Source organism: Triticum urartu, chromosome 2A (assembly GCF_056163025.1).
Source record: "Triticum urartu cultivar PI428250 chromosome 2A, HENAU_Tu73, whole genome shotgun sequence".
Lineage (NCBI taxonomy): Eukaryota > Viridiplantae > Streptophyta > Magnoliopsida > Poales > Poaceae > Triticum > Triticum urartu.
In genome coordinates this window covers 415911753-415939055 of record NC_141874.1, presented here as the reverse complement: position 1 = coordinate 415939055, position 27303 = coordinate 415911753, and the positions used below count along the sequence as shown (strand labels likewise).

General features: G+C 42.5%; 1 protein-coding gene across 1 annotated transcript; it reads left to right on the top strand.

The window, feature by feature from the left end:
- Positions 1-7070: 7070 nt before the first annotated feature.
- Positions 7071-7526, top strand: LOC147985313 (uncharacterized). Its single transcript, XM_087541509.1, has one exon. The coding sequence runs from the start codon at positions 7071-7073 to the stop codon at positions 7524-7526; it is 456 nt and encodes a 151-aa protein (XP_087397635.1).
- Positions 7527-27303: the final 19777 nt, after the last annotated feature.

The window sequence follows — 27303 nt, the reverse complement described above, 5'->3', positions numbered from 1 at the left end:
CCTATTTTAGTGAGAAGCTTAATGCTCCAACTCTTAATTATTCCGTCTATGATAAAGAATTGTATGCACTTGTTCGATCTTTGGAAACATGACATCACTACTTGTGGCCAAAAGAGTTTGTAATACATTCTAACCATGAATCTTTAAAACATCTAAAGGTCCAACTCAAACAGAACTGTAGACATGCAAAATGGAGTGAGTTCATAGAGTCTTGTCCTTATATTGTCAAGTACAAGAAAGGGAAGGATAACGTTGTTGCCGACACATTGTCTAGGCTTCACATTTTACTTTCCCAACTTGATGTTAAAATCCTTGGTTTAGAAAGCATCAAAGAATTTTATGCTAACGATTTATATTTTGCTGAACCATTTTAAAAGTGCAACAAGGAAAAGGGATGGGAAAAGTTTCACTTGCATGATGGATTTCTATTTCGAGCTAACAAATTGTGCATCCCAGATTGTTCTGTTTGTTTGTTGTTATTGTAGGAGGCTCACACTATTGGTCTCATGGGACATTTTGGAGCCAAGAAAACTGAAAGTGTGCTCGTTGATCACTTCTTTTGGCTGCGAATGATACGTGACGTGGAACGCTACGTGATGAGATGCGAGATTTGTCACAAAGCTAAGTCCCGCTTGAATCCTCATGGTTTATATACTCTATCTATTTTGAATACTCAGTGGGAAGATATTTCTATGGATTTTGTTCTTAGTTTACCACGGACTAGGAGGGGGAGTGACTCTGTGTTTGTAATAGTTGATCATTTTAGCAAAATGGCACATTTTATCCCATGTCATAAGAGCGATGATGCTTCACACGTTGCTGATCTGTTTTTCAGGGAAGTTGTGCGGCTACATGGAGTACCACGCATGATTGTGTCAGACCGTGACACCAAATTTCTGAGCTTCTTTTGGAAGACCTTGCGTGGAAAACTTGGCACCAAGCTCCTATTTTCCATGACATGCCACCCACAAACTGTTGGACAGACTGAAGTTGTCAACCAAACATTGTCCATGATGCTACGAGCAGTCCTCAAGACAAATTTGAAGATGTGGGAAAAGTGCCTAGCTCATGTGGAGTTCGCGTATAACAGGGCAGTACATTCAACCACTAAATTTTTCCCATTTGAACTTGCTTATGGATTCAAACATGAGCTCATGCAGCGGGGTCTCCTTCGACGTGAGCTGCGGTGCATCACTCTCGGTGTTGGAGGTACACGGTGACATGTTCATGTGCGAACAAACTTTTTGGCTACTCCACTGGGGAACACGTCACCGTATACCTCTAACGCCGAGGGTGATGCACCGCAGCTCACGTCGAAGGAGACTCGTCCGGAAGCGCGGTACACAAGCAATCCGGCGGGCGCTTATGAGCACCCGAAACCCCACGCTCTCGGGAGGGACCCCGTCTGGACGCACGGTGGCTATGGTCAGCCCTAGGTCGGTTCGCCCGCCCCTAGAGCCTCGAGGATCGCTTCCCTTCAATACGAAGGACGAATGAAGAACGAGAGAGAAAGAACAAGGGAGAGATGTAAAACTTGGGTAAAAAGTAGATGGGTTTTGCGATTGTATGTTGTTATTCAATCGGCCATCACCCCTGAGGTATATAAGAGGCGGATGGACTTCCCGTGCAAGGAAAGGTTAGAATTCACGTTCAAAACCATACATGGGTCCATCTCGGAATCCAAACTTTCCAAAACTATTCGGTTTACAACCTGGCTGCACCTTGCGGGTCATGTTTAAGGCAGTAAACGACCTCAGATGGAAACGATCCCAAAAGCAATCTTGACCGTTTCGACGAGACAAACAACTTTCATGTTGAACGTTTTTTTATTAGAGGCCATCTTGAGAGGGTTTTCGGCAGTTTTCCGAAGTCTATGACAGAAAAATCCAAAATCCGGACAAACATCTCCGGAGTGTCCGGCTATCCTCAGAGAAGTCCAAAAACCGGATGATCATTCCCGGAGTGTCCGGCCATCCTGATGCAGCCACGTATTTTCGGCTCTAACTTTTGCATATGAACTCCGATTTAGACAGTTTTATATCAAACTCAACCGCTTTGACGAGATGCACAACTTTCATGTTGAAACTTTTTCCATTTAAGTCCCTCTTAATTGGGTTTCAAGCCATTCGTTAATCTGGTGTCAACCTGAGCATCTCTGAACTTGTCATAACTTTTGCATCCGAGCTCTGTTTTATACCATCTTCATATCCATCTTGATCCTCTCGAAGAGAGCCATCCCATGGTGACTTTCAGTAATAAGTTTGAATTAATCTTGACATGGATTCAAGCTACTCTTCATGATCGTGCCACTTTTGAGCGTCAACACATGCCCCCCAATTTTTCGACAAAGCTAGCGTTCCGAAAAATAATTTGTACCATATTTGTTCTAAGGACGATTTCAACAATCCATCGACCATTTATATGTGCTTAGGGTGATAATTATATATCGGCCATGTTTATGCTTAGGGCGATAATTCTATATCGGCCTTTGATTTTAAATTTTGGTTTACATCATACCTTGAAACCGATTATGACCAATCGGCTTTAAAGAGATGGGAATGAACCCGTTCCTCGTAGCACTAAGGAAATTGAACTCTGAGAGGTCACGCCCTATTAAGCAAGTAACATCAGGATGATTCCAATCCACCGACGCATCGGCCAAAGCAACACAAGCCGAATTATCAACGTGAATGACTTCTACTTCATCATCGACCCATTGTATTAAGAATTGGTGCATGGTAGATGTCACGCACTGGTTAGCATGAACCCAATCACGGCCTATATGACATTATACTTGCACCTCGGCGATGAAGAATGTTGTGGCCAAAGTTTTGCTTCCCACAGTGAGTTCCATGCACATCACACCTTTGTCCTCTGTCTTTTCTTTACCCTCAAATCCGTTAAATACCATATTGGTCTTCATCAATGCATCATCATTTAATACAAACTTCTTGAAGACCGAATAGGGCATAGGATTTACCACAACACCACCATCAACGAGCATCCTAGCAACCGGTGATCCGTTAATATGACCTTTGAGGTACAATGGCTTTAAGTGTTTCACCGGTTCTTTCGGCTTGTCAAAGATAGCGTTCTAAGGACCAAAATCTAGCGGGGCCACCTCCTCTTCTCCACCTATAGCATGAAACTCGGCAAGTAAGTAATACACCATATTAATATCCATATCTTCCCGAACTGGCATAGATTCGTAATCCACCATCTCATCTTCATATCCCAATGTGTATATTGGGCTTAAAGTTTCCTCAACTGAAGGGGATCTTTCAGGTGGTGTGGACGATGTAATAGGGGTCGCATCATCCTCTTTTGCTGGTGAAGGTGTTGCTGTATCTAATGTAGAAGCATTTGTGTTTTCTTTTTGTTTAGGCCTCCACACTTGTTTTGTGAGTGCCATGGGCCGAATTTCATGGAACAATTCGTCCCTTTGCTTCTCTTCTTTTCACTCTACCTTCTCGTGGTTCCTCATATGTTGTAATCTTCTTTTCATGGTCTTAGTTAAACCAGGAGGACACCACTTAGGTTGAGTATATTTGGGATCCCTAGGTTTGGCCTTGCTTGGAGAAAATTTTGTTGACCGATTAGCACCATAGCTCAAATGGCCATGTGTGGGATAATAAAGCCTCTCGCGAGCAGGCCTTCTAGGTGCTGCCCACCCCATATGAAAAGCATAAGGAGCCATTGGGGGATGCCCCCATCCTCCATTGAAGTCTCCCATGTAATATGGCGGATAGGGGGGTTGTGACATCCATGGTGTCGGTGCCCATGACCCATATGGCCTTGCATAGCATAGAAACTCTTCCTCCGGAGGCGATCTTGAACACTTTGAATGTGATGCCAATTATAGCTAGAACCGGCCGCTTGACTTGCATATTTGGATAGCAGCATATCAAAAGTTGGCTTCATTCGCTTGCGCTTAGCTTCACTCTTTTCCCACTTGCCAACTTCTGAATTTTTGGGCTTGATAAATTTAACATGAGTATCTTCTTGTACTTGTGGTTGCCTCCCGAGTGCAGGATTTTTTATGGTGATCTTCAATACTTCCTTGCCATCAGGTTGCTTATCAAGCACAACCTCTCTTCCCAGGACTTTGTCGCCCTTCTTGCCTTTCCTGGGTTCACCAATAACAACATTATCTTTATTAGCAGATTCGGCTATGCTAGGCCGAATTAACATTTTCTTTTCCTCCAAGTCCATGGTGTTTATTGGGAAGGGTTTTTATCAACTTGCGTCTCAGCAAAATTCAATTGTCCGTCATTAATGGCCGATTGTATCTATCGTCGAAAAACATTGCAATCTTTAGTAGGATGAGAAAATGAATTATGGTACTTGCAATAAGCTCGCCATTTCAGCTTGTAAAACGGTGGTATAGTGTGTGATATTCTAATCATCTTATCTTGCAAGAGAGCATCAAATATTTGATCAGACTTAGATATATCAAAAGTACACTTCATCTCCTCACCATGATTCTTGCGAATCGGCTTAAGAGCATTGCATGTATAGGGTTTGGCCTTTGAGGACAAACAAACTCAGTAGTTTATACATCAGCCTCATCGTCTGAATTATCATCATTGTATTCAACCATATGCATTCTAGGACGATCGGTTGTAGACCTATGAACCTCTTTACTTCGACTCTCTTGAGCCAAAGCTTTTTGTAAGACTTGGTTAATATTCAAAAACCCATAACTTTCTAGCCTCTCTTTAATGTGAGTTTTTAAACCATTAAAAAAGAAGATCTACCAAGTCTCTCTCAGTTATCACTAGCAATAACATCTATTTTTCATACCGATTCATCATGTTTGTGCCTAACCAATGTAAGATGTGACAACTTAAGCTCATTATCGCCGTTATAAAAGTGATCATGAAACTTCTGCTCTAATTGCGACCATAAGAGAATTGAACCATGTGGTAGAGTAGCAAACCATGAAAATGTGGTGCCAGTTAAAGATAAGGGAAATAAACGCACTTTCAATTCTTCTATGGAACCTGCTTTACCCAATTGTGCTAGATACTGACTAACATGCTCCCATGTTGTTTTCGTGTCCTCTCCACTAAATTTGACAAAATTAGGAACCTTGAGGGTACAAAACTGTATCAAAGTGTTCAGGATAAGGCTTTTGGTACACACGACTCTTTACTTTCGGCTCGTTTCCGAAAGTTTCTAGAAACATCTTATGCAAATCCTCCCTTAATTTAGCTAAAATTGGATCCGAGGTAGATGAAGATGTTTGTGGCAATGACATAGGAGCAACCTGAGTACTAGCTATTGGTGCAACTTATGGGATGGGCGCCGAACCATAATTCGGCGGAAGAGCAAACATGATTGCGCCTATGGGTGGTGTGACAAAGTGATTCGGCGATGACGCTGAATTGGGCATACTCATAATAGAATTAGGATATGCAGGTGTAGCCACAATCTGGTTGGTTTGACTAGGGTAGAAATTCAATGGCATACTATATTGTTGTTGTATAGGAGGTGCCAATGAAATAAGTAAAGTTGGACTAAGGTTTTCAGATACACCAACATTACCACTAGATGATGGAGGCATATTTTTCTTAGCATTAGTATTTTCCACAAAAGAATTGTACATCATCACATTACCCTTACTAACAAGACTTTCAATCACAGCCACTTGCTCTGGAGAAAAAACTTTACTCACAGTGATTACATCTTGTTCATCGATGAGGGGAGGAAAATTGACGTTCCCAACCGGAGTGATGTTGCCTTGATAGTCCTTCTTGAAACTTGCAAGAAACACCTCCAAATCCTCCTCCTCGTGCCTCTTCTTGAGCACTTCAAAAGCCTCTTCACCCTACTTCTTGCGCGTTTCATAGGCTTGGCGATGTTCCTTCGATAGTTCATGAAGACTGGGCTTAATGATGTTATCGGCGTCAACTTCCGAGGGCTTGGGGAGATTAGACATGGTTGATGATGATTCTTGATCTTATCTCCCCAGTGGAGTTGCTAAAAAGTGTGTTCGCACACGAACACGTCACTATATACCTCCAACGCCGAGGGTGATGCTCCACAGCTCACGTCGAAGGAGACCCGTCTGGAAGGGCGGTACGCAAGCAATCCGGCAGGCACTTTTGAGCACCTGAAACCCCAAATGCCCGGATGGGACCCTTTCTGGACGCGCAGCGGCTATGGGCTGCCGTAGGTCGGTTCGCCCGCCCCTAGAGCCTCGAGAATCACTTCCCTTCAATGCAAAGAACGAATGAAGAACGAGAGAGAAAGAACAAGGGAGAGATGTAAAACTAGGGTAAAAAGTAGACGGGTTTTGCGATTGTGTGTCATTGTTCAATCGGCCGTCACCCCTTAGGTATATAAGAGGCGGATGGACTTTCCATGCAAGGAAAGGTTAGAATTCACGTTCAAAACCCTAGATGGGCCCAACTCGGAATCCAAACTTTCCAAAATTGTTTGGTTTACAACCTGGCTGCACCTTGCGGGTCATGTTTGAGGCAGTAAACGACCTCGGATGGAAACAAGTCCAAAAGCAATCTTGACCGTTTTGACGAGACGAACAACTTTCATGTTGAACGTTTTTTTATTAGAGGCCATCTTGAGGGGGTTTTAGGCAGTTTTCCGAAGTCTGCGGCAGAAAAATCCAAAATCCGGACAAACATCTCCGGAGTGTCCAGCCATCCTGGGAGAAATCCAAAACCCGGATGATCATTCCCGAAGTGTCCAGCCATCCTGATGCTGTCGCGTATTTTCAGCTCTAACTTTTTCATACGAACTCTGATTGAGACTTTTTTGTATCAAACTCAACCGCTTCGACGAGACGCACAACTTTCATGTTGTAACCTTTTCCATTTGAGGCCTTTCTGATTGGGTTTCAAGCCATTATTTAATCTGGTGTCAACATGAGCATCTCTGAACTTGTCATAATTTTTGCATCCGAGCTCCGTTTTATACCATCTTCATATCCATCTTGATCCTCTCGAAGAGAGCCATCCCTTGGTGACTTTCAATAATAAGTTTGAATTAATCTTGACATACCTTCAAGCTACTCTTCATGATCGTGCCACCTTTGAGCATCAACAGGAATGAACCACCTTGATGCAAGTAAGCGTGTTGATTTCGTCAAGAAACTTCATGCCCAGGGAAAGGAGAACATTGAGAAAATTACTGAACAATATACGAAGCGGGTAAACAAGACCAGGAAGAAGCTGGTTTTCGAGCAAGGCGATTTGGTATGGGTAAACCTTCGGAAGGACCGTTTTCCTAAGCAACACAAGTGCAAGTTGCAGCCACGCAGCGATGGACCATTTGCGGTGCACGAGAGGATCGACGGCAATGCTTACAAGATCGATCTTCCAGAAGAATATGGTGTTAGCCCAACCTTCAATCTCTCTGATCTTTCCCCATACTTTGGGCCTTTAGAGTCGAGGACGACTCCTTCTCAAGAGGGGGAGGATGATGAGGACATCCCAATGGGCACCACACCACCAATCATCAACAATCCAATCACAAGAAGTTGCGCAATGCATATACATGATTAGGTAAACAATCCAATCACATGAAGGCGTGTGTGATACACAACATGTGGTTCACTCGGATGAACTGTTTGTGATTAGGCAAAACAAAAGAAACGGGCAGCCAGATGACGGTGTGTGTGATAGACAGCATATGGTTCACTCGGATGAACTGTTTGTGATTAGGCAACACAAAAGAAACGGTCAGTCAGATCAAGGTGTGTGCGATATACGGCATGCGGTTCACTCAGATGAACTGTTTGCGTTGACACAAGAGAATAGAAACGGTTCAACTTAACAAGACGTGTGCGTTGTGCAATGGGATTGCATACAGGACAACATATATATATATATATATAGGTTAGGTGGCTACTACAACCATGGCATTTGCACACACCAAAGTAAACTATTACATGCATAATTACATAGGTGGCTACTACAGACATGACATTTCCAAACACCAACAATAAAGTGAACTATATATTACATGCATGATTAACTAGCATAAACGATCATCTGATCATCATCTACTTCTTGTGACGCTTGCTCTGCTTGTGGTTCGATCCGGGCTCGTCGATTTTGGTAACGAGGCACTTCCTCATGTCAACGATTCGCCTGTGCATCTCGTAGCATGTGTACACACTCTTGGGCGCGAACCTGAGGTGAGGTTCATCCATTTGCCGCATCCAGGCCCCGTGCTAGGATACGGGACTTGTTCTCTAGGCATCTTGCTTCATCTTTTCGTAGTAGGGGTCGAAGATGGCCGAGGCGAGTTCGACCAGGGAATCCTTCTTCATGCTGCCGCAGACCCTGTAGTGGTCATAGATTTTGACAAGGTTCTTGTAGGCCAAGCCCGTAACATGGAGCGCGTTTACATCGTTGGTGGTTTCCACCATGGCGACCTTGTAGTCGGAGCTGTTGACAAACCTGTTGAAACGCTCGCGAGGCTCTGTGGCCATGCAGTAGTGGTAGACGAGGACATGATGGCCCATGCACAACTGGGCAACGGCAACCTTCTGATCTATGCCAGGACGACCGGTGGTGTACTTGAGGTCGATGCCGACCACCTTGTACTTGTCTCGCGCAAGCAACTGCTCAACACTGTTGATGTAGTCATCCACCACGGCCGGGTCGATGGTGTCCACCACCGAGATATCCGTCTCCCTCGCGTGGGTCTCCACTCTATGCTCGCCGAACTCCATTGGAGCGCCGCTGGACATCCCCTCTCTATGTGTCGTCGTGGGTGTGCTTGTTGTGTTGTGGGGCGCGATCGAAAGGTTGAGGAGACTAAGGTTATAATGGCCGCGGGAATTAAAGGGGAAGCCGGACGGCCAGGAATATCGGCAGGCCCTGATGGCAATTCTAATTTGCAGCGCGTAACTTTATTGTGCCGCACATAACTGCATCGCGTGGCAATGCGCACAGCGCAACCGCATGCATTTGGGGCCCCCGACGTGATCGTGCGCATGCCCAACCGCTGGCAGAGCGCGTGCGGAGGGACGCGAGCAGAGCGCTCCACGGTCGCCTCAACGGTGATCAATCATATCTATCTCTACTCTTATAAAAGACCAAGTTGGTGATGGTGGTGTGCCCGCCATCGTGTAATATACACCGTCTGATCTATATCTGACGGTTAGAAAGCAAACTATGACAATTTTGCAAAAAGATACCCGCACCTCTCTCCACACTTGCAAATAAGGACTTCTCTTGTTCATCCTTTTCTCTCACAAGATAAACTACTCATACAAATGTATCTTGATGTTCCGTGCAACGCACGGGCATCTTGCTAGCATATATATGCATATAGCAGTTGAACACGCAAGGACAAGTTGTCCACAAGCCGAGCGCGCCGACGGACGCGAGCAGAGCGTGCCAATGGACGCGACAAAGCACACCGTGGCGCCTAACGGCAAGCGCAGCGCGCCGCGGCACCTAACGGCGAGCAGAGCTTGCCGAGGGACGCGAGTAGAGGACGGCACAGTGATATGTGTCAAATAAGACAAACTGTGCAAGCGGTGTCAAAGACATCAAGCACAAATCAGATTAGAGTTGTGTGTGCGATATGTGGCATACAGTTGATCCATCCGAGCTGTGTGTGATGGAATAAGCCATGTGTATTGCGAGCAACGCTTGCTGGTATATAACATTAAATTTAACTAAAACAGTGTTAATGCATGTTACAAAAATTGTATAGCTGGAAACTATGTTCAAATACGACTCCAACGATATAATCTTTGGCGACATGCATTCGTGTTTTATTAGTTAAATCGTACTTATAAACCAGGACGGGGGTATAGTAGGTAATTAAATCACAAAAGTTTTTTTATTAAACATGTCCTCTCGCACGTCTTATCACCCCGCTGCCGCAGATGGCTTACAACGCAAGCTTGCGCAGCGTGCGGGGGCGTTCTTTTGGCCAAACGGTGGCGCCAATGAATCGTCGGTGAGCCTGTTCCCGCACAAACTCGTAGGTTCCCGCGCAAGCTTCCCGCCCGACTCGGTGAAATCCAACAAAATCGCAATGCTTATTGTCCTGCTATAAAAACCCTCATGGCCGGCGAGTCCTACATCGCATTTTACCCTCCCTCCCTGTAGCTTATCTCGTCTGCTTCTCCTACAATCGCCAATGGCACAGGTCCGTCGTCGTTGCTCAGCCACTCCGCCGTCATCAGAGGACAGCTCCAGCTGGGAGGCTACACCACGGCGACGGCGTAGTCCCCGGCATAGTGTAGTACGTGTGGCGTCCCTGTTGGGTGTGCGCGGAACACCCACCACATGCTCCGCCGCCGCTGCCCATCGGTAGTTGTTGCCGGCCGCCGTTGCCGCCACACCACCGTCGAAAGCTAGGGCCATCTCCCGCTCCGCCGCCGCGGCTCGAAGGCGGGAGGTGGCCGTCGTTTCCACCACCCCATTGCCGGCCACCGTGGCCATCACCCGCTCCGCCACCGCGCCCCGAAGGCAGGAGGTGGTGGTCGTGGCCGCCACCCCATCGTCGGCCGCCGCGGCCGCCAGCCCACCGTCAACCGCCGGGATTATCACCCGCTCCGCCGCCGCGGCCCGAAGGCGGGAGGCGGAGGCCCGCACGTGCGTCAGTGACCTTGCGCGCTACATCGAGTTCCTGTGGGAGGAGGAGGAGCGCCTTGTCGAGCATGCAAAAAGCCTTACCGCAGCCATGGCCGCAGCACACACCGACGCAGAGGCGACGAATCAGGAGATCTATGACCAGTCCAGCCGCTTCGAGAGGGATCGTCTGGAGCGGCAGTGGGCGTTTGAGCTGGCGAGCATTGTTGAACATGCAGCACCGGCAGGCACCATATTGCATTTGTCTAGCTCGTCGGTAGGCTCCTCCTCCTCTGCCTCTTTCTGAGGGGGTGAGCGCGCTCGGCAGAGGAGAGACTGCCGGAAGTAGCACAAAGCCCCTCCGTGGTAGTAGTAGTATTTAGGGGCTATTTTGTTTAGTTCATCTGACTATAGATGTGTGGTCAAACTGTACAACGTACTTAAAATTAGCTAGTATATATAGTTGAACTAGCTATTTCAGTACGTGGTTGGCAACAATTGGGGAGAAGTTTCGTTGGTCCAGCTGTTGTGTTGAACTATTTGTATAAATTAAGAACGGCGGCTTAATCTATGAATGAAATCTATGCTTAATTACTGAATTTTAGTTGCAAAAATTAGATAGTGCTAATGACTTCTAGCTGCATATTTTGACAAATCGCAGTGTTACAAGGATTGACAAATGGCAACGTTACTAGATCTACAAATGTAAATTTTTCGAGTTTTACAAATGGAAACATACCCAATAATTGTTTGTACGTGGTTGCACACGGGTCATCCAAAACAACTGTTTGCATTGAAGGGATGCACAAATCCTGCGCTGCTCTCACTTTGCATACGGGTGTTCTATCTAAAATGTTTGCGATCAAGAGCTGCTCAAATCCTTCTCGACACATTTTCCCTTGGCTTCCTGGAGAAGCTATCGGTTTGCATACGGGTGGTCTAACTAAAACATTTGCGATGAGTGTTTTATATTTAAAAACCGAATTAAACTGGGGAAACTGAATTAAACCTGGGGAAGCTGACAAATTTTTTACCATGGCATCTTGATGCCGCTCCATGATAGCATGCCAAGTTTCATGAATTTCAGACGAGTTTTGGATTTACTAGAATTTAAAAACCATGTATCTTGGCCGAGTGACGGTGGTAGGGTATTTGAAATTCATTTCCATTTCTTGCATGGGACCTAAGCATGCACCCAAGGACACATATTTGATTTTTCAACCAGTTTATATGCACTGGAGAACATGCATGTAGTTAAAATTTGAATTAGCACATGAAATGCCTGGAAACCCCAGTTAATGTATAAAAATGTCCAAATGAACCCCGAAAAAATCCAAAATTGAACACAACATTCTTGTTGTTTTATGTTGACACTCGAAAATTTGACCAAAGCAATAAGAGGCAATGGATATCGTTTCATCCCCAAAGGTGGCACGTTCCCTATAGAAACCATCACGCTTGTTGTGAGAAGCTCTGGTTTGTGAGAAGATTATACCCAAACCTGCCCCAAATGGGACAATTTTTTTACCACGGCATGTTGATGCTGCTCCACAGTAGCACGCCAAGTTTCATGAATTTCAGACGAGTTTTGGATTTACTAGAATTTAAAAACAAGGTATCTCAATGTTTGCGGCCGAGTGACGGTGGTAGGGTGTTTGAAATCCATTCCCATTTCTTGCATGGGACCTAAGCATGCTACCTAGGACACATATTTGATTTTTTCAACCAGTTTATATGCAATGGAGAATGTGCATGTAGTTCCAATTTGAATTATGCACATAAAATGCCTGGAAAACCCACTTAATGTATAAAAATGTCCAAACGAACCCCGAAAAATTCCAAAATTGAACACAACACTCTTGTTGTTCTATGTTGACACTTGAATTTTTTTGAAAGCAATAAGAGGCAACGGATATCGTTTCGTCCCCAAAGGTGGCACGTTCCCTACCGAAACCATCACGCTTATTGAGAAACGCTGGTTTGTGAGAAGCTTATACCCAAACCTACCCCAAATGGGACAAAAAAATTTACCACGCCATGTTGATGCCGCTCCATGATAGCAAGCCAAGTTTCATGAATTTCAAACGAGTTTTGGATTTACTAGAAATTAAAAACCAGGTATCTCAATGTGTGCGCCCGAGTGACGGTGGCAGGGTGTTTGAAATTCATTCCCATTTCTTGCATGGGACCTAAGCATGCAACCAAGGACACATATTTGATTTTTCAACCAGTTTATATGCACTAGAGAATGTACATGTAGTTCAAATTTGAATTATGCGCATAAAATGCCTGGAAAACCCAGTTAATGTATAAAAATGTCCAAACGAAACCTGAAAAATTCCGAAATTGAACACAACACTCTTGTTGTTCTATGTTGACACTCGAATTTTTTTGAAAGCAATAAGAGGCAATGGATATCGTTTTGTCCCCAATGGTGGCACGTTCCCTACCAAAACCATCACGCTTGTTGTGAGAAGCTCTGGTTTGTGAGAAGCTTATACCCAAACCTGCCCCAAATGGGATAAAAAAATTTACCATGGCATGTTGATGCCGCTTCATGATAGCATGCCAAGTTTCATGAATTTCGGACGAGTTTTTGATTTACTAGAATTTACAAACCAGGTATCTCAATGTTTGCAGCCGAGTGACGGTGGTAGGGTGTTTGAAATTCATTCCCATTTCTTGCGTGGGACCTAAGCAGTCACCCTAGGACACATATTTGATTTTTCAACCAGTTTATATGCACTGAAGAATGTGCATGTAGTTCAAATTTGAATTATGCACATAAAATGCCTGGAAAACCCAGTTAATGTATAAAAATGTCCAAACGAACCCCAAAAAATTCAAAAATTGAACACAACACTCTTGTTGTTCTATGTTGACACTCGAATTTTTTTGAAAGCAATAAGAGGCAACAGATATCGTTTCATCCCCAAAGGTGTGGCACGTTCCCTACGGAAGCCATCACGCCTGTTGTGAGAAGCGCTGGTTTGTGAGAAGCTTATACCCAAACCTGCCCCAAATGGGACAAAAATTTTACCACGGCATGTTGGTGCCGCTCCATGATAGCATGCCAAGTTTCATGAATTTCAGACGTGCTTTGGATTTACTAGAATTTAAAAACCAGGTATCTCAATATGTGCGGCCGGCTGACGGTGGCAGGGTGTTTGACATTTGTTCCCATTTCTTGCACGGGACCTAAGCATGCAACCAAGGACACATATATGATTTTTCAACCAGTTTATATGCACTAGAGCATGTGCATGTAGTTCAAATTTGAATTATGTGCATAAAATGCCTAGAAAACCCAGTTAATGTATAAAAATGTCCAAACGAACCCTGAATAATTCCAATTTTTTTGACGACACGCCTATAGTTGCATGTTCACTACAGATAAAAGTTCTAGCAATTGAAACACCGTCCATGGCCGCTGTGACCCCATTATGTAATTCAAATCAAGACGAAAAATCAAGTAGATCCCACATAGTTTATTATAACCAACCGTGTGAGATGTAGCACAAAATATCTTCGGACCGTGTCTGAATAAGGGGCCGTATCTGATGACACTTTGCGTGCCAGTTTTTGGGCTGAAGCGATTCCAAATTTTCAGCTTCCACGGAAATATCTACCTCCCCGGCCCCTCCCCCTTAACAAAAGCCACATTTCCCCTGTTTCCGCCTTATTTTCCAAGTTGAAACCTTCACTCCTTGCTTGCAGCGCCGCCGCCTCCTCGCCGACAACCCTCCTTCAAGCTGCTCGGCCTCGCCTATCCAGGCAGGTAATCCACACCCGACCCCGATCCTCCTCCTCCTTCCACATCCCACATGCCCTGACCGTCAGTGTGAGCGCGACACCTTCCACCCAAATCACCGACCCCTCCAGCAAATAAGCGCCGACCTATGCCATGGTGCACGCAGTATAGCCAGGACATCAAGGAGCATTTGGCAGCGGAGAAGCAAATTGCAGCCGCACGCGCGACTGAGGTCGCGATGGCTGCCATTCGTGTCGACCCTAGATCTTGAAGGAGCACCTTGCCATTTGCTAGCTATGCCGGTTAAGCATGCTCGATTTACCCGTTGCGTGTGCTGCTCCTGCCTTTCCTTCAAAAATTCTAGTGAATTGTGCTATCTAATTTTACCATGCAATTTGTTGCTCTAGTGTATATGTTCTATATGTCGTGCAGTGTGGTGCTCTCTTATTAACTGTTTTGTTAATTAGTTGTCATCTTCACTAAACTATTTGGTTCAATTCTGCAAATATGTTGTTCAATTCTTCAGGCTGCAATTTTGTATTGGCTTCCATGTGAGAAATAAATCAAATTTATCTTTACAAAATACATGAGAAACGAATACAATTGCTATATTTCCAAGTTGTCAAGCATGCTTGGTTTGGTTATACATTGTGCAATGTGGTGCTCAGTTAACGTTTGGTTCATTTGTGTTGTGGTGTTTAGTGAATGCTACCTCTTGAGCACTGCGTTGGTTTTCCCTTGAAGAGGAAAGGGTGATGCAGCAAAGTAGCATAAGTATTTCCCTCAGTTTTTGAGAACCAAGGTATCAATCCAGTAGGAGACTACATGCAACAAGTCCCTCGTACCTACACAAACAAATAAGAACCTCGCAACCAACACGATAAAGGGGTTGTCAATCCCTTCGCGGTCACTTACGAGAGTGAGATCTGATAGAGATAATAATAATAAGATAAATATTTTTGGTATTTCTATGATATAGATTGAAAGTAAAGATTGCAAAATAAAATAGATTGGAAACTTATATGATTAAAGATAGACCCGGGGGCCATAGGTTTCACTAGTGGCTTCTCTCAAGATAGCATAAGTATTACAGTGGGTGAACAAATTACTGTCGAGCAATTGATAGAAAAGTGCATAATTATGAGAATATCTAGGCATGATCATGTATATAGGCATCACGTCCGCGACAAGTAGATCAAAATGATTCTGCATTTACTACTATTACTCCACACATCGACCGCTATCCAGCATGCGTCTAGAGTATTAAGTTCATAAGAACAGAGTAATGCATTAGGCAAGATGACATGATGTAGAGGGATAAACTCAAGCAATATGATATAAAGCCCATCTTTTTATCCTCGATGGCAACAATACAATGCGTGCCTTGCTGCCCCTGCTGTCACTGGGAAAGGACACCGCAAGATTGAACCCAAAGCTAAGCACTAGTCCCATTGCAAGAAAGATCAATCTAGTAGGCCAAACCAAACCAATAATTCTAAGAGACTTGCAAATATAACCAATCATACATAAAAGATTTCAGAGAAGAATCAAATATTGTTCATAGATAAACTTGATCATCAACCCACAATTCATCGGATCTCGACAAACACACCACAAAAAGAGTTACATCAAATAGATCTCCAAAAAGATCGAGGAGAACATTGTATTGAGATCCAAAGAGAGAGAAGAAGCCATCTAGCTAATAACTATGGACCCGAAGGTCTGAGATAAACTACTCACACATCATCGGAGGGGCCATGGAGTTGATGTAGAGGCCCTCCGTGATCGATTCCCCCTCCGGCGGAGCTCCGGAAAAGGCCCCAAGATGGGATCTCTTGGGTATAGAAGGTTGTGGCGGTGGAAATAGGGTTTCGTGGTGCTCCTGGATGTTTTCTAGGTATATGAATATATATAGGAGGAAGAAGTAGGTCGGTGGAGCCACGAGGGGCCCACGAGGGGGGGGCGCCCAGGGGGTAGGCGCGCCCCCTGCCTCGTGGCCACCTTGTTGGTTGATTGACGTCCACTCCAAGTCCCCTGGATCACGTTTGTTCCTAAAATAACTCTCTCAGAGGTTTTATTCTGTTTGGATTCTGTTTGATATTCCTTTTTTGCGAAACACTGAAATAGGCAAAAAAAACAGCAATTTGCACTGGGCCTTGGGTTAGTAGGTTAGTCCCAAAAATAATATAAAAGTGTATGAATAAGCCCATTAACATCCAAAACAGATAATATAATAGCATGGAACAATAAAAAATTATAGATACGTTGGAGACGTATCAAGCATCCCCAAGCTTAATTCATGCTCGTCCTTGAGTAGGTAAATGATAAAAACATAATTTTTGATGTGGAATGCTACCTAGCATAATTCTCAATGTAATTTTCTTTATTGTGGCATGAATATTCAGATTCGAGAGATTCAAGACAAATGTTTAATATTGACATAAAAATAAAAATACTTCAAGCATACTAACTAAGCAATCATGTTTGGCAAAAGAAAGTTCATCCCTACAAAATCATATAGTTTGGTCATGCTCCATTTTCTTCACACAAGAATGCTCTCATCTTGCACAACCCCGATGACAAGCCAAGCAATTTTTTCATACTTTAGTAATCTCATTTTTCAACTTTTACGCAATACATGAGCACGAGCCATGGATATAGCACTATGGGTCGAATAGAATAATGATAGGGGGTTATGTGGAGAAGACAAAAAAGGAGAAAGTCTCACATCGACGTGGCTAATCAACAGGCTAGGGAGATGCCCATCAATTGATGTCAATGCAAGGATTAGGGATTACCATGCAACGGATGCACTAGATCTATAAATGTATGAAAGCTCAACAAAAGAAACTAAGTGGGTGTGCATCCAACTTGCTTGCTCACAAAGACCTAGGGCATTTGAGGAAGCCCATTGTTGCAATATACAAGCCAAGTTCTATAATGAAAAATTCCCACTAGTATATGAAACTGACAAAACAAGAGACTCTCTATCATAAAGATCATGGTGCTACTTTGAAGCACAAGTGTGGAAAAAGGATAGTAGCATTGCCCCTTTTTATTTCTTTTTTGGGCCTTTCTCTTTTTTTATTTGGGACAATGCTCTATTAATGATGATCATCACACTTCTATATATTTACAACTCAATGATTACAACTCGATACTAGAACAAAATATGACTCTATATGAATGCCTCCGGTGGTGTACCGGGAAGGGCAATGACTCAAGAGTGAGATGTATGAAAAATTATGCATGGTGGCTTTGCCACAAATACGATGTCAACTACATGCTCATGCAAAGAAATATGACAATGATGAAGAGTGTCATAAATGAAACGATGGAAACTTGCATGGCAATATATCTCGGAATGGCTATGGGAATGCCATAATAGGTAGGTATGGTGGCTGTTTTGAGGAAGATATAAGGAGGTTTATGTGTGATAGAGCGTATCATATCACGGGGTTTGGATGCACCGGCGAAGTTTGCACCAACTCTCAAGGTGAGAAAGGGCAATGCATGGTACCGAAGAGGCTAGCAATGATGGAAGGGTGAGAGTGCGTATAATCCATGGACTCAACATTAGTCATGAAGAACTCACATACTTATTGCAAAAATCTACAAGTCATAAAAAACCAAGCACTACGTGCATCCTCCTAGGGGGATAGATTGGTAGGAAAAGACCATCGTTCATCCCCGACCGCCACTCATAAGGAAGACAATCTAAGAACACCTCATGTTTCAAATTTGTTGCACAGCAGTTACCATACGTGCATGCTACGGGAGTTGCAAACTTCAACAAAAGTATTTCTCAAATTCACAATTACTCAACTAGCACACTCTAATATCACCACCTTTATATCTCAAAACAATTATCAAGTATCAAACTTTTCATAGTATTCAATGCACTTTCTACGATAATTTTTATTATACCCATCTTGGATGCCTATCATATTAGGACTAGTTTCATAACCAAAGCAGATTACCATGCTGTTCTAAAGGACTCTAAAAATAATATAAGTGAAGCATGAGAGATTAATAATTTCTATAAAATAAAACCACCACCGTGCTCTAAAAGATATAAGTGAAGCACTAGAGCAAAATTATCTAGCTCAAAAGATATAAGTGAAGCACATAGAGTATTCTCATAAATTTCAATTCATGTGTGTCTCTCCCAAAATGTGTGTACAGCAAGGATGAATTTGGTAAACTAAAAAGCAAAGACTCTAATCATACGAGACACTCCAAGAAAAACACATATCATGTGGTGAATAAAATATAGCCTCAAGTAAAGTTATCGATAGAAGAAGACAAAAGAGGGGATGCCTTCCGGGGCATCCCCACTCTTAGGCTTTTGTTGTCCTTGAATTTTACCTTGGGGTTCCATGGGCATACCCAAGCTTAGGCTCTTGCCACTCCTTGTCCCATAATCCATCAAATCTTTACCTAAAAATTGAAAACTTCACAACACAAAACTTAAACAGAAAATCTCATGAGCTCCGTTAGTAAAAGAAAACAAACCACTACTTGAGGTACTGTAATGAACTCATTATTTATTTATTTGGGTGTTAAACATACTGTATTCCAACTTCTCTATGGCCCATAACCTCCGAAACTAGCCATAGATTCATCAAAATAAGCAAACAACACACGAAAAATAGAATCTGTCAAAAACAGAACAGTCAATAGTAACATGTAGGTTTCGAATACTTCTGTAACCCCGAAAATTCTAAAATAAATTTCTGGACGCGAGTAATTTATCTATTAATCATCTGCAACAAGAATCAACTTAATCGCACTCTCCAGTAAACAATGGCAGCAAATCTCGTGAGCGCTAAAGTTTCTGTTTTTTACAGCAAGATAGCAAAGACTTTCCCCAAGTCTTCCCAAAGGTTCTACTTGGCACAAACACTAATTAAAATCATAAAATCACATCTAAACAGAGGCTAGATGAATTATTTATTACTAAACAGAACCAAAAATCAAGGAACAAAAATAAAATTGGGTTGCCTCCCAACAAGCGCTATCGTTTAACGCCCCTAGCTAGGCATAAAAGCAAGAATAGATCTAGGTATTGCCATGATAATGATAAGGTAAATCATGAAAACTCATCTCATACTCCCTATGTTCAGCAGCAAGCTTTCTTTCTGGAAAGCAAAAGTAATCAAAAGGGCTAAATTTAATGGGACAAAAGTCCCCAAGATCAAGCTCGGGAGGTATTGGTTCCTCCTTTGGCCCCTCAAATTGCACAACCAATTCATCATTATAAGCATTCTATTGGCAAAAAGTCATGAGCCTTTGTTCAAAGGAAAAACCTAACCCATTGTTCCGGATAGCAAAATTATCATTAAGTTCATAGATCCTGTCAACAAGAACATTGGTAGGAACCTTTTTTCTAAGGTTTTCATTAAAAGCAACATGATCTAAAGATCGTAAACGCATAATGTCTTCTTGATAAAAAAGGATTGCTTCTATGGGAGGACGGCCGGCATCCACCCTATAATGCGCAAAATTTTCATTGGCCTCTTTTATTATAAATCTGAACTCATGAGCTAAAAAGATGGTCGCTGCTCGTTTAACAGAAGAATTCTCAATATTAGAAAATTCTAGGAAAATCCTTTGTATAGAAGGATGCATATGTAAAAATTGTCTTTCAAGTTCAACTATGAGCAAAGCTATAGCATATGCAATACTACTAGTTTTATGAAGGATAGACCCGCTCATGGTGGGCAAAGCACCGGCACAAGTAAAGAAATCTTGAATAACTCCCTTCCCAATAATATTACCGCTACCAATCCAAAACTTTTTAGTGTGTAAAATTGTAGGATTTTCAAGAGGATCATTGATAGCATCAAAGTTTTCCATATTTTTATCCTTATCAATGATAACCTCCCCAATTTCAGACATGATGGCAGCAAGAGGCAAGCAAAAAGGGACAAACAGAAAAGAGAAGGGGACGGAAAAAGAGGGCGAATAAAACAGCAAGGGTGAAGTGGGGGAGAGGAAAACGAGAGGCAAATGGCAAATAATGTAATGTGAGGGATAAGAGTTTGTGATGGGTACTTGGTATGTCTTGACTTGTGCGTAGATCTCCCCGCCAAAAATCCTTCTTGCTACCTCTTGAGCACTGCATTGGTTTTCCCTTGAAGAGGAAAGGGTGATGCAGCAAAGTAGCGTAAGTATTTCCCTCGATTTTTGAGAACCAAGGTATCAATCCAGTAGGAGACTACACGCAAGTCCTGCATACATACACAAACAAATAAGAACCTCACAACCAACGCGATAAAGGGGTTGTCAATCCCTTCACGGTCACTTACGAGAGTGAGATCTGATAGAGATAATAATAATAAGATAAATATTTTTGGTATTTTTATGATATAGATCGAAAGTAAAGATTGCAAAATAAAATAGATTGGAAACTTATATGATAAAAGATAGACCCGGGGGCCATAGGTTTCACTAGTGGCTTCTCTCAAGATAGCATAAGTATTACGGTGGGTGAATAAATTACTGTCGAGCAATTGATAGAAAAGTGCATAATTATGAGAATATCTAGGCATGATCATGTATATAGGCATCACGTCCACGACAAGTAGACTGAAACGATTCTGCATCTACTACTATTACTCCACATATCGACCGCTATCCAGCATGCATCTAGAGTATTAAGTTCATAAGAACAAAGTAATGCATTAGGCAAGATGACATGATGTAGAGGGATAAACTCAAGCAATATAATATAAACCCCATCTTTTTATCCTCAATGGCAACAATAAAATACGTGCCTTGCTGCCCCTGCTGTCACTTGGAAAGGACACCGCAAGATTGAACCCAAAGCTAAGCACTAGTCCCATTGCAAGAAAGATCAATCTAGTAGGCCAAACCAAACCAATAATTCGAAGAGACTTGCAAAGATAACCAATCATACATAAAAGATTTCAGAGAAGAATCAAATATTGTTCATAGATAAACTTGATCATCAACCCACAATTCATCGGATCTCAACAAACACACCACAAAAAGAGTTACATCAAATAGATCTCCAAAAAGATCGAGGAGAACATTGTATTGAGATCCAAAGAGAGAGATGAAGCCATCTAGCTAATAACTATGGACCCGAAGGTCTGAGATAAACTACTCACACATCATTGGAGGGGCCATGGAGTTGATGTAGAGGCCCTCCGTGATCGATTCCCCCTTCGTTGGAGCTCTAGAAACGGCCCTAAGATGGGATGGTACAGAAGGTTGCGGCGGTGGAAATAGGGTTTCGTGGTGCTACTGGATGTTTTCGGGGTATATGAATATATATAGGAGGAAGAAGTAGGTCGATGGAGCCACGAGGGGCCCACGAGGGGGGAGGGCGCGTCCAGGGGGTAGGCGCACCCCCTTGCCTTGTGGCCTCCTCGTTGGTTGCTTGACGTCCACTCCAAGTCCCCTGGATCACGTTTGTTCGAAAAATAACTGTCCCGAAGGTTTTATTCCGTTTGATATTCCTTTTCTGCGGAACACTGAAATAGGCAAAAAAAACAGCAATTTGCACTGGGCCTTGGGTTAGTAGGTTAGTCCCAAAAATAATATAAAAGTGTATAAATAAGCCCATTAACATCCAAAACAGATAATATAATAGCATGGAACAATCAAAAATTATAGATACATTGGAGACGTATCAGTTAACTGTTTGGTTCAATTCTGTAATGTGATGTTCAATAGTTGTGGGTGCATTCTATTATTGTATACCATGTGAGGAATAAATTGAATTTGGCTGTAGTAAATACATGAGAAACAAATACAATTGCTATAGTTGGTTGTAGTTAACTGTTTGGTTAACTGCCTGATCTTCTATTAGGGGTATGTTATATTGTGCAATGTGGTGCTCAGTTAATATTGGTTCATTTGTTGTGGTGTTTAGTTAACTGCTTGGTTCAATTATGCAATGCGATGTCCAATTTTCATGGGTAGAATTTTATATTGTTGTGCATGTGAGGAATAAATCGAATTTGGCTGCACTTAATACATGATAAACATATACAAGTGCTATATTTCCTAGTTCTTAATCATGCTTGGTTTGGATAAATGGGTTTTCCGTGTGGCTTGAATTAATCTGATAAATATGGAATGTGCTTATTTTTCATCAACATATTCTAATGATAGCATGCGAACCCTTACTTAACCTGATGACTAACTACCTTATATGTGTTGCAGGGAAACAATGGGAAGCACTGAGGTTTACAATCGAGGTTAGCACGTGCATGGTCCGTTGTCTAATAGCACATTATTGTGCAATTGCAGAAACCATTCTAATATTTAGGTTTTTAAAAATTTGGTCTTGCACATGTAGGTCCTGCTGTCAGAGGTTTTGACCCACTGTTCGACCCTTTTTGCATATGGGGAAATGAGTTGTCCATGAATATGAGTCAAGTCAAGAAACTCAAAAAGATTGTTAGGATGAAGAAATTATCGACAAAAAACAACAAGATCTTTGTCTGCACAATGAAGAAGACATCAGTTCACTACAGGATGGTACTAACTATTATACCTTGCCTTTCTTATTCCTTTGCCCCATTTCCAATATAGTGAAGATATTTATGCACATCCTTGTTTTCAGGCCTTTCCAAAGCAGTTCACTGATGATTACTTCTCAAACCACCTGTATGGTCAGGAGGCGAGGAAGGTATTCATACAACACCCATGGTTCAATATTGAAGTGTTTCTGAAGAGGACGAAGGATGGACGGTCAATCATCCACAGGCACTGGCCTAAAGTTACAAAGACCTTCAACATCAATGAAGGCTCAATATTCGCCTTCTACTTCAGCAGTTTTCCAGATGAGATACATCTGTCTATGTACCGTCTATGATGCTAATTTCGAAAGGTTATAGAAGTTGCATGTGAAACTTGGTCTTGGTGTAGTTGTGTAATGGGGTAGCTGAGTGTTGAAGCTATATGATGTTGTACTCTGATGTATTTCAATTATGAAAATGACATATATTGTGTGCTTAATATGAACTGCCAATTAGATTAATAAATGGATTACGAATAATCGGATAATTAGCCCGCTAATGGCGAATTAGCCTGCTAATTGGGTTTTGTTATTGCAAACGGTTGTTGAAAAAATACCGTGGGCGATGACCTCAGGCAATGCACACAATTTCTAGGAATAAACCCTACTGGATCAATGAACAATCACACATGACTTTCTCTTGAAAACTGTTTGCGTTAGGCCACCTTGCGCAAACATTTACCACATAAAAACTGTGTGTGATGGAGAGCCTTTGCCGCACAGTTTCTTCTATGGACCATGTGTGATACATTCAATAACGCAAACGATTTAACAGGAAAAAATGTTTGTGATGTACCTGTGAACGGAAACGTTTTCCTTGGAGTGACTGTGTGGGATGTACATACAAACGGAAATGTTTGGTGGGGACTGGCTGTGTGGGATGTACTTGCGACCGGAAACAATTTCACCGTGTAATTGTATTTTTTAGCTCTATTGTACGTATTTCCGTATTTGAGCGCTCGTCGGTCGCACATGATCTCATTTTGCCGAGTGTGCGTGCCAGGAGGGCATATCCCCGATGGTTTCTGGGTCGTGTGGGAAGGACCCCCCTATCGCCCATACTCACTTGGCCACGGTTCCAAATGCCGTCGTGGAAAGGGGTTAAAACCTGTTTGTTTAGGAGCTCGTTGTACTAGTGTCTCTACGCCGAACTAGTGCACCTATACAATTTGCCATTGTATTGGGTTTGTCGGGGACACGAGAGTTTATTTTATTTGATTGCAAGGTTGTTTGAGAGAGACTATCTTCACCCTACACCTCCCATGGGTTGATAAACCTTAGGTCATCCACTTGAGAGAAAATTTCTACCATCCTACAGAACTCTACGCTTGGAGGCCCAACATGAGTCTAAACATGAGCATCATTGAAATGATCATGCCTGGCTAAACAGGCATTAAAGAGAAACATTTGTTGAGAGACAACTAAAACTTATACCTACTGTTTTTGTGTGTTAACATGATTAAGCTACTGTAGTAAGCATTTGTTATAGCTTTTGTTTCAATAAAGTACCAAGTAAAGCCTTTGGGATAGCGTGGATGATAGTTGACTTGATTCTGTGCAAAAATAGAAACTTTTGCGCCCAGTAATAGAATTTTTTAAAATCACTGGAGCGTTAAAAAATTCTGTAAATTTTACATGCTATTCATAAACAAATTACCTACGTTTTTCTAATTTTTCAGAATTTTTGTAGTTACAGAAGTACGGTTGTTGTTCAGATCATTATAGATTGTTCTGTTTTGACAGATTCTATTGTTAATGCATAGTTTGCTTGTTTTCTAGTTTCTATGGCTTATATCGGTTAATATAAATCGTAGAAATGATAGGGTACAGTAGGCGTTATGTGAGAAAAAATTGAATCTTGTCTTTGACAGTACCAAAGTGAATAATTTTCTCTTTATCATACTAATGTATCTCACGAAGTTCCGTTAAGTTATGTGTGATTGAAGTTTTCAAGTTCTGGATGAGATATCGATGTGAGGAGAATAAGGAGTGGCAAGACCGTAAGCTTGGGGATGCCCAAGGTACCCCAAGTTAATATTCAAGGAAGACTCAAGCGTCTAAGCTTGGGGATACCGTGGAAGGCATCCCCTCTTTCGTCTTCAACATTATCGGTAACCTCACTTGGAGCTATATCTTTATTCCTCACATGATATTTTTTTTTCTTGGAGCGTATTTTTCTCTTGTTGAAATTTGCTTGATGTTATTTAGAATAAGTTTTTGAATCTTTTATTTCAATAAAAGTAGCAAGTATAACCATTACCATGCTCAATGTGCAAGTATATGAGCTATTGTTTGAAAACAGAAAGTTTTCTATTATTGTATGAATTCTTTAGAAAATTCAGAATATTATAAAATCTTGAAATTTTTACACAATAAGTTAAGACAAATTTTCTACAGTATGGTAATTTTTTAGAATTTCTGGAGTTAAATAAGTATGAATCTTCTCCCATCCTTTAGAGACTGTTCTAATTAGACAAATTGTTGTTATGTTTTCATATGTTTACTTGTTTAATGATTCTATTTGAGGATAGAAGTATTAAATATGCAGAGGTAGTTAATATGCAATGTTAAATTATAATTTTAGTAATTTGTTACAATAGAGAATGATAAGGTTTTGCATTGATTTATACTAACTTATCACATGAGACTTTATTGAGTTTTGTGTGGATGAAGTTTTTGAGATTTAGGGAAACCGTGATATGAGAGGAATGAAGGAGACACAAGAGCTCATGCTTGGGGATGACCAAGGCATCCCAAGATAATATTCCAATAAGTCTCAAGCATCTAAGCTTGGAGATGCCTCGGTAATCATCCCGCCTTTCTTCGTCAACAATTATTGGTTAGTATTGGTTGAGCCTAAGTTTTTGCTTCTTTGCACGAGATGTGCTATTCTTGGAATGTCTTTTATGTTTGTTTGCTATTTGAATAAAATACTTAAGATCTGAATTTTTTTAATGAGAGAGAGAGAGTCCTCACATAGCTACTTAATTGTTTGAGTACTCATTGATCTTCACTTATATTTTTTGGAGTAGTTTGCCATTTACTCTCATTTTTCACTTATATCCTAAGAGTAAATTGTTGAATGAACTGAATATCACAAAGCTGAAATTATATGTGCTTCATATGCTTGTATCATGCCTAGTAGTAGTTTCACATTGGGTTTAGAAAGTAAAATCTATCGAAGCTTGACAATCACAATATTGGTCATACAAGCAATTCATGAATGATTAGTATAAGGAAGATAACTTCCACATATAAATATATTATCTTGGACAACTTTTATGATTGTGAATACCCATTAATTATTTTTGAACTTGAGCAAATTAGTTGAAGTTGGACAAGGAAGACAACGTATGAGTTGGACAGCAGTTTATCCTAGTTCGAGCCACCTAGCGGTGTAATACCCTACTCCAGCTTTGTGGTGGATTGCCTCGAGGGGCTAAGGATGGACTAGTACAGTGGTTGAACAACCTCAGGAGGTGAGGTGGTCTTGAGCTCGAGCTGGTGGGTGTGAGGATGGTCTGAATGATACGATCCCTCTCTCGGGTGGTGGCTAAGCCCTATTTATAGTGTCCTTGGTCCTCTTCCCAAATGTAGGCGGGAAGGGGTCCCACAACGGCCAAATTCAAAGGGAGACAACTAGTACAAGCTATCCTGACAAAAGCAGTCTTCGCCTGCAAAGGCTCTGGTGGTGATGCTACATCGGGCTCCACGATGACCTCCGTCCTGGCGGTCTTGGTCTCGTTGCACCAATATGGAAACCTTTGCCTGATTCCTACGGACTCAGCGCCTGCGCTTGCCTCCTTGGCACCAAAGGAGAAACTGGCACACTACGCCCACTGGCGCCTGCCTGGCCTTGGTCGTCATGGCTCATGTCACGTGAACCTCGTGAGGTGCACCTTGCATTGATATCTCCCTCCTCAGGAGCCAGCCTAGTGAGGCCGCCCCCAGGGAGTTCTTAGTGTTGTCCGCCTCGCGAGGCTTGGCCCCTCGCGAGGGTCTTGAGTCCTTGCTGATGAAGTTGGGCCATACCAGGCTACCAACTGAGCCACGCCGTGGGCCGCAGGCAGGCAAGTCTGGGTACCCCCGTTCCTAGGACGTCAACAGTAGCCCCCGGGCTCAAGGCGCGCTCGAGCTTGGCTTCGAGGCGAAGCCAAAGGGCAAGTGCGAGCGCCGCAGGGCCCAACCGCCTACGGCCTTGGTCGACGCATGGCGATTGATTGAACGTGGGCGCCTATGCTTCCCCATGCTGCCTCAACTACCGTCCTTGTCTGTTAAAAAGGCTTGGTGCCTGCTACAGGGCTTTCATTGCCTTCCTTTCGTCTTGCTCCAGATCCCCTTTCTCCTCCTTGCCCAGAGAGCCACAGATCCACCGAAACTCTCCCCCAGCCCATAGCTGATGACCTCGGACAAGGAGAAGGGTGTCAGTTCACCCTCGT